The sequence below is a fragment of the Parasteatoda tepidariorum genome, chromosome 9 (assembly GCF_043381705.1).
Source record: "Parasteatoda tepidariorum isolate YZ-2023 chromosome 9, CAS_Ptep_4.0, whole genome shotgun sequence".
NCBI lineage: Eukaryota > Metazoa > Arthropoda > Arachnida > Araneae > Theridiidae > Parasteatoda > Parasteatoda tepidariorum.
The window spans coordinates 79,490,666-79,499,331 of NC_092212.1; the positions used below are offsets into that span (position 1 = coordinate 79,490,666).

At 31.2% G+C, this 8,666-nt stretch overlaps 1 protein-coding gene across 1 annotated transcript in view; it reads right to left on the minus strand.

Moving 5' to 3' along the window:
* Positions 1–2,498: 2,498 nt before the first annotated feature.
* The window catches only part of LOC107443541 (rabphilin-3A), a 90,313-nt gene continuing 84,145 nt past the window's right edge, over positions 2,499–8,666 (minus strand). Inside the window, exons 16-18 of the mRNA XM_071185881.1 lie at positions 7,198–7,296; positions 4,772–4,868; positions 2,499–2,747 (exon numbers count right to left, since the gene is read on the minus strand). Coding sequence (XP_071041982.1) covers positions 2,623–2,747; positions 4,772–4,868; positions 7,198–7,296 — 321 coding nt within the window. The 3' untranslated portion in view covers positions 2,499–2,622. The remainder of the gene's footprint in view (positions 2,748–4,771; positions 4,869–7,197; positions 7,297–8,666) is intronic.

Consider the following 8,666-nt stretch of genomic DNA (forward strand, 5'->3'; position numbering starts at 1 on the left):
TAAATATGTTTAATATCGTAAGCGGTTCCTTAAAAGTGGCAACTTCCGTGAAGATTCGTTCTCTGTAAGATGCTTATGAGTTAAAGCATTTTTTTCCGAACGCAATGGGACATTTCCCTCTTTCTGAACATCTACAACAGCATTCATGGAATAATACTGTGAGAATTCATTCTTACTGATAGATTATTCTTGCGAATAACCACACGTAAGAGCTACAATTTCACATTCTATTTTTCTCAGATAAATTACACTGATAACATATACAACAAGTTATTTACGTAATTCTTATTTGCTTATTGTCGTATTTTTATTTGCTTATTTCAAATTATTAAAACATAGCTTTACTGTTTAGGTCTATGACTGATTTTATAATGCGGATAATTTTTGTTAGTTTCATTTATGAGGGATGATCAAGGTATTTGTACTCACTACCACTTAAGAACTTACATTTTAATCAGAAAGTTTTTTTTAAAGGTGAAGTGTTAACAAAAGAAACTTCCTAATTAGCATTTAAAAAAATTTAAAACGATTTTTTGGGAATGACACTATTTATCAGGCTATGGTGAAATCTATTCTAGAATTTTAATTATGTTGAAATCAAATAAAATTCGTTATAATGAATTTATTTATTTCAAAGGGAAATTTATTGAAATTTTTTTTATATTGCAATTTAAAAAAAGCAGAAAAAGATGTAATGTGAGATATTCCTACATTTTTAAAGACTATCTCTTTCTTCATCTTAAAGTAAAAATAAATAAATAAATAAAAATAAAGAAATTTAAAAAAAAAACGTGACAGATAATTTTTTAATATTGCATGCATTATCTTATAATATCAGAAAAATATGGACAAATTTATCTTACGTTGTAGAAGTAAAATATTATGCATAAAAAAAAAAGAGTATAGAAACCTCCATTGAATGCTACATCGTAAGACTTATTATACTGGCATAAAACATTTCATGCTTATTTCGGCATGACATATACCTGCGCAACACTCAAATTGAAGTATTTTCTTAATGTAAGTTAATATCATGGAAAAATTTTGCAAATTAAACAAATAATTTTTAATTCCTGGTTAAAGTTCTGCAGGCATTATAATGTCTAAGACAATTTATACAATATTCAATGACGTTTATAACAAATGTACACATTTGCACATTAACTAATTTTAAATATTTATAATTTCATTTAATAAATTACGAGTTATCCAGTTTCAAATCTTCGTTCGTGCTATTCAGATTTTTTTTTTTATTTTGTTGAAAATGAAAATAACTTCTCTTTTTGAATTAGCGTATAGACTCTAGTTGCTTCATACAAAAAGTGAAAGTAGCTTCTGTTACTGAAATTACTTTTTTCGAGTAAAAAGCAAAAAAAATTGGATAATGAATTGATAATTCATGTATGAATAATCATATTATATGTATCATAGACTTTTCCCATAGAGTATCTAAGGTTTAACAATGCTGTACAATATCGGAGAATATCATGACAATATCTTATAAATTAAATTACAGTTTTATAAAACATTTTACAGCAACTATGAATACCCATTTTGGGACATCATTTTTAAAAATAGGCACATTTATTATATTCCAAGAGGCAGCACCACAAAATGTCGGATCATTTTAATTTATTACGTGTGCACACTACAAGTAAAATTTGTAAGTTTATGTGATAAAGACACGTTTTTTCGAAACGTACTTTACAAGTGTCAGAAATGATCACTATGCCTTAGCACACTAAACAGAAACCTCCTACAGTGTACGGGGAAATTTTTAGGTTTTTAGACAAAACATTCGTATGAAAAATTTGAAAACGAGGCTAATCATTATATTCCTAAAAGCCTTTCAATGATTGCATTTTAATTAAATGGCTTATTATAAGAAAATACCTAGTTTAAATTTTTTTTAAAGAAATTTTTCTTTTCATCCAGAGTAAGGCAACAGTACATCATGCCTTTTCAAAAATATTTAAATCCTTTGCCGAGAGATGGCACCACGCACTTCCTACAAATTTATAAGCCACATCAAAATGCAACATCAAACTATGTTAATTAAAATCTTATAGGTTATTTACAGTAAGTAATATGGAATAGGATATAATTAAATCTTATAATTATAACCTTTTTATTTTTTTTATTTTATTTCCAATGAGCTGCACAATCGGTCTTGCCGATGAGCAGACCTAGTGCGTTCTCCAGAGGTGGTATCCACTCTTTCAGGACCACCTCATTTGGTGAGATACCGTTGGTCATATAATTATAACATAATCCATTCATAGTATTTTTTATAATAGTTTTTGTAAATCAGGGAATGAAGCCCCTTGTATAAATTATCCAATATTTCATGATGCTGACTTTTGGACGATTAGATCAAAATGTGCTTTCTCGTGATATTAGATGACATAAAATATTTAAAGCTATTAGATATTCTGACATAGAATAGTAATTGTTCTAAGCTATTGTTGAAAGAACTAATGCTAGCACAGCCCCTTCTGAGGAGTCATACAAAGAACTCCACTTAAACGCCAAAGCTTCATTGACAGAAGGCGAGATTCCATTTCCCTTGGAATCAATTTAAAACTCAGATGAAGACCGATTAATCGTAACAATGATCGATTCTCAATCGATGAAGACAACATTACTTAAAGGATGCCATCGCTCTATTCTTCTATTAGGATTGCTCATGACATCCAACCAATGGCGTAGTCGTTCTCCTTTAGACTGCATGTTCAAGGCTAGACCCCCTGAAACAGATGGAAATAGTGGAATAATTGTTAACAATGATTACACGCACAAGAATATTCGGTGACAATGATGTCATGTTTTGACATGACATTAAACGTTTTTGCTTCGAAATAATTTCACCACCACTTGTTAGTTTTTAAAATAGTCAAGAAGCACATAGCTTAAATAATAAAAATCAACATTAAGCGCTGGTGGTAAAGGCGTCGATCACTTTGCTGGTGAAGAGCCGGGGTTTGTAAGTTCGATCCAGGGAGCTAACTAAACAACTGACTTGTATTTGCTGAAAAAAAGCACGTTAAATCTGCCTTGGCTAAAAGTAGTCTCGAATCCCGGTGGCTGAGTAGTAGCGCTCTCGTGCTACTGGTCCTGGGTTCGATCCTCAGGCCGGGCAAGGTTGACTCAGCCTTTCATCCTTTCAGTGGGTCGGTAAATGAATACCAAGCATGCTTGGGAACTAAACACTAGGGGTTCCGCGCTCGGCTGACCACCTAACCACAACATCTGCTCCTGCACCCCAGAGCCCAACATCAAGAAAACTGAGATGGGCACAGTAAGCCTTGGCCCTCAATGGGCTGTCNTTACTCGTTACTTTTTTTAAAAATACTTGTACTTTTACTCGTTACTTATTAAAAGTAACGTTGCCATATATGCTGAGTAGTAGCACTTCGCGCTCTCGTGCCACTGGTCCTGGGTTCGATCCTCGGGCCGCGCAAGGTTGACTCAGCCTTTCACCCTTTCAATGGGTGGATAAATGGGTACCAAGCATGCTTGTGAACTAAACACTAGGGGTTCCGCGTTCGGCTGACCACCTAACCACAACATCTGCTCCTGCACCCCAGAGCCCAACATCAAGAAAACTGAGATGGGCACAGTAGGCCTAGGCCTTCTATGGGTATAGTGCACTGAGTTCTGTTTTTAAAAGTAGTCTCGTTAGTTATTGTGAAGAAGTTTAGAAGGAGGTGTGCCAGATCAGAGGCAGTCCACGTTGTCTGACCGGGGTCAAAGTTACGCGGCATTCCTGCCATGATTGTCAAAATATAGAGCCCTCTAAAATGGGGCTTAAGGCTGGACTATGGTTGAGTGGTGTGTAGATCAATAATATTTTATGTGAAAATAGTAGTAAAACAAAACAAAATAATCTAATATTATGATAGACAAACTCTTTACCACTGAAAGTGCGAGTTGATAACTGTTGATATGCTTATTCTACAACTACTATAGACCAATTTCTGTTCATGTTTTCTATTTAATGTAAGTTATAGAGTAAAAAAAACATTACAGAGTGTAAAACATTAATAACGGGGGGTAAACATAAATAATAAATAAATCAGTATTATCCATTAACACTATGCATGCCTGAACAAAACTGAAAAACATCTATTTATAAAAGAAGAAAAAAATTAATTTTTCACATTAACGATCCTGTGTCCACTTAAATTAAAATTGAAGTATAATATTATCTGCTCTCTTTTTTTTATAACCGTTGTTGAGCAGCCGACCCAATTTTGAACTTATAATTATCAATGTTCAACTCCATAGCCTTGTAATTTTGAACTCAATCCAGAAGACAAGGAAACACCAGGATATAGCATGTGGATCAACTAGGCTTCGTGGACGACTTTTTGATGGAATTAACTCGCATTTGCGTTACTGGGAAAACCATGAAAAAAAACCTTCGGTTAGCTTGACGGCAAGGGGACTCTAACCCATAATCCGTCTGCCACTGAGGATATTTAACGTCAGCACTGTGATCGGTGCGTACTGGTTGCGGAATTTTTATCTGCCAGGCATTGCTGGGATTCGAATCTGGGTCACCTCAGATGGGAGGCAAGCTCTCTATCCCTTTAAAAATAATATTTGTGAAAGCTGATGGCAACAATATATCATTTTAGACTAGGAAAAACTACTAGCGAAATAATTTCCCACCGCCTTTTACTTTTTCGTACATGTATAGGAGATTAATCACTTTATTGCTGTTATCCAGTAATATAAAATCTTTTTCGGGATAATTTTAATCGTTTACCTATGTAAAGCTCTGACTTTGCTGTGTCTTTGTCCCACACAGTTACTTCTAATGTTCTTTTCAACATATCTTGGGGATCCACTTCAAATGCAAATTGCTAAATTAAGAAATACAACATTTTATTAAATAAAGTAAACAATATATTGCAAAATAATAGTACGATAAAATTCCTATATTTGTTTCTAATTTCGCAAATTTGTTTGTCATCAAATTAGTAAACCCACGATTATCCACGGTATTCTTCGTGGTTACCGTATATAATCAGAATACTTTTTGTGTTACTTTTCGTTTTCTTGCTCTTTTTATAAATGAAAAAAAAAAATCACTAAAAACATTAAGAAAATTGGTATTAATTCAAAATATCACAGAATTTATTCTCGTGCTGACAATACTTCGTGGTACCATACCTCAGATGAAGAAAATATCATCAGATAGATTATGGCAAGAACAAAATATCGCAAAATTGATTCTTGTGCTCACAATACATCGTGGAACTATACCTCAGATGAACAAAAATGTCACCAGATGGATTATGGTAAGGACAAAATATAGCAGAATTGGTTCTTGTGCTGACAATACATCGCAGAACATCGTAGAATACCTCAGATGAACAAAATGTCACCAAATGGATTATGGTAAGCACAAAATATAGCAGAATTGATTCTTGTGCTGACAATACATCGTAGAACCTCCTCAGATGAACAAAATATCATCAGATGGATTATGGTAAGGACAAAATATAGCAGAATCGGTTCTTGTGCTGACAATTCATCGTGGAACTTATACCTCAGATGAACAAAAATATCATCACATGAATTATGGTAAGGACAAAATAGAGCAGAATCGAATCTGGCCAGGGAAAAATATTGTCAGATGAAATACTAAGTTGGCAAAATATAGCACAAAAGAATCTAGCACAGGTAGGATTTACTATGGTCGCAATACTAAATATTCTAGAAATTATAAAATTGAGTATATTAATTGTATATTAACTGTTGCGTACATTAATTATTTTATCGTTGAAAATATTAAAGGAAAAGAAGAATTAAGTTGAAATATTGTGGGATTCTTTGTTCTGCTATCGCGGAACCGTACCTTAAATAAACTAAATATCATCAGACGGATTATGGCAAGGACAGAACATAGTAGAATTGAATCTTGCCTGAGAAAAATATTGTTAGATGGAACATTAAGTTGGCAAAGTATCGCGGAACAGAATCTAACACAGATAGAATTTACTACGATCACAATACTAAATACTGTAAAAGTATTTAAAAATTGCGTAGATTATTTGTATTAAAATTGTAAATATTAATTGCGTTTAAAAACTGCATTTAATAATTGTATTTAAATATTGTTTATACCTATTATGACAAAAAACTGTATTTTGTATACCGCTGTTTTATTTAAGAACAAGAAAACTATAAAAATTATCTTATTACTACCTAAAGTTTAAGCCAATATTCTGTTAAAGCTTAAACGATTGATTTTTAATTTTGAAGCATATATGTTTATTATTATATATCATATAATTTTTTGTGTGTATTAAAACATAAAATGGTAGCAAAATGTATGCTTTATTTTTGGTTATTGAATTAATAAACGATTTTAAGTGATTTTTGTCATCTTTGTATTTAAATAATTCAACGGCACATATGAAAGGTCGGATAAAGTTTTCTTAAAAATGTTGGGAAAAATATTTTATAAACGAATTACGTATTTAGCTATTATTTTACTAACACTTAAAATATTACAGGGTAAATATTGGCACCTTTTCAATCATAAATGTTTTTATTTCTTTAAATTTGGTTAGTTTTTAACACGAAGCTTGAAATTTCTTCATTTTTAATAACGTATTTTTAAAGCAGGATATTTTTAAATTGGGAATTAGTGATAGAACTTTTATTTATTTAAGATTTATTTATTATTTAACACAATTACAGGCCAATTAAAATCCAATTTAACTACGATTGTTAAATTTTTTTGTTATAATCAACATGATTGTTAAATTCTTTCGTTAATTCTTCCGTTAATTATAATAGAGTATGCTAAAGAAAACATAAATATAAAAATAGTTAAAAAAATTAGGTTACGGCAAACTAAAAATTTTAACTTAAAACCTTAAACATAAACATATTTCTTTTTTTCGGTAGCAACATTTTTAGCACAAGTGATGCTAAATTCAATGTTTAAAAATTGCAAAGGTTATGTAAAACTTAAGTAACTTAACATTAATATTATAAGAAATTTTTTTTATATTCATACTTTAGTGCATTAGTTTGTCATTAATCTATACATAACGCCATGTTATTACTATATATTACTATATAGAGCTATATATTAATCTATACATAAGTCTGAATAAATAAATAGTATTAAATATTATAAAATTATCATAATTATTCATTATTAAATAATGCACAAACCTCGTTGTATTCTGGATTTAGTGTTTTTTTCTTTATCGACGTTTTAAATCGACGTCGCACTGGGTCAGGTTTCATTTGTCTAGAACAAAAATGAAAGTAAAATAAATAATTTGATTAAATTTAAAATGTCAATTTTTAGATATTCTTAAGTGCCAATTAAGATAACATAAAAAATACTACTTTGTTTAATTACTCTAGGGAACAAATTTATCTTTAGTTTCTGTTGCAGGAATTTTTTTAAGAGACCATAGGTACTTTCGTATCGCTGATTTGAAATCTTTAATCGTTTTTCCTCTCCAAGCAACGTTTTTCTATTTTTATTTTTAAAAGACATTTTTTTGTCTATATTTTGTCGAAATGTACAAGTTTATTAACGAGAGATCGCATAAATGTTGAAACAAACTTATAGGTGAGTTAGGGCAGATCATCAGGATCAAAATTGCACAGGAACCCATGCCCGGAGATGTCATACGCCGCTAGGGGCCTATTATTAACTGTTTATTCGTGTGCTTCAAAACAGGTCATAAAAGGGTAGCGCCCCTTGCTGCGTGCATGATTTCTGATGCATTTGGGATTAAAGTTGCATGGTTTGCGTAAGTTGCATGGTAAAGTTGCATGCAGTTTTAATCCTGATGATGCGTGCTAATAACTCAAGTAGTTTGTCGCAAAATTTACACGACTCCCAGCTATATATAACGTTTTTAAACTTTGCCCAATTCGAGGAAAAAATAGACTGAAAATATCACTTAAAAAAATCTTCAGCTTAGGGAACAAATTGATTTCAGATTTGAAATTACCACACCTGAATTCGGTAAAAAATATTCGTATAAAGGCAACAAAAACTTTGTTCCCCAGTTTTATTAATGCACACACAGCGTTAGATTATAAACAGTAATAACAATAAATGTTGATCTAGTGACTAATATTTTAAACTGCGAAATGAGATTTAAAGAAAAAAAAAAAAACGTTTTCTGAATAAATTTCCCTTTTTTAGGGTGGATTTGGATTTTTGAGCCTGAAAATTATGAGGGGGGGGGGAGGAAGCAGCAATATTGAAAATATGGTTCGAATAGTTTAGGCAAGAGAGTGGTTGAAATTTTGAATCTCTTAATCTTATTTTTACTTTTTGTGTATTTCGCTGTATGTCTGTGACTAATAAAATGATCCAAAGAAAATAAAGGTTTTTAATTATAAAAGAATTTTTATCGAAAGATAATTCCACGTAAGAAGTTAATTTTTATAGTTATTTATATTTTTTTATTATTTAATTTACCTGCGAATCGAAAAGTTTTTAAATTTTAAGCATTATTGATTTTTACACCATTGGAAGGTGCGCAATTTAAAATTATTAAAAAAAATCGAAGTGAAACAATCTAATGAATAATCCTCCATGCCAACCTTTGATAAAAACCCACCAGTTACCGTACTAATCATTCCAATTAACGATTTTTATATACTATTATGGCAAG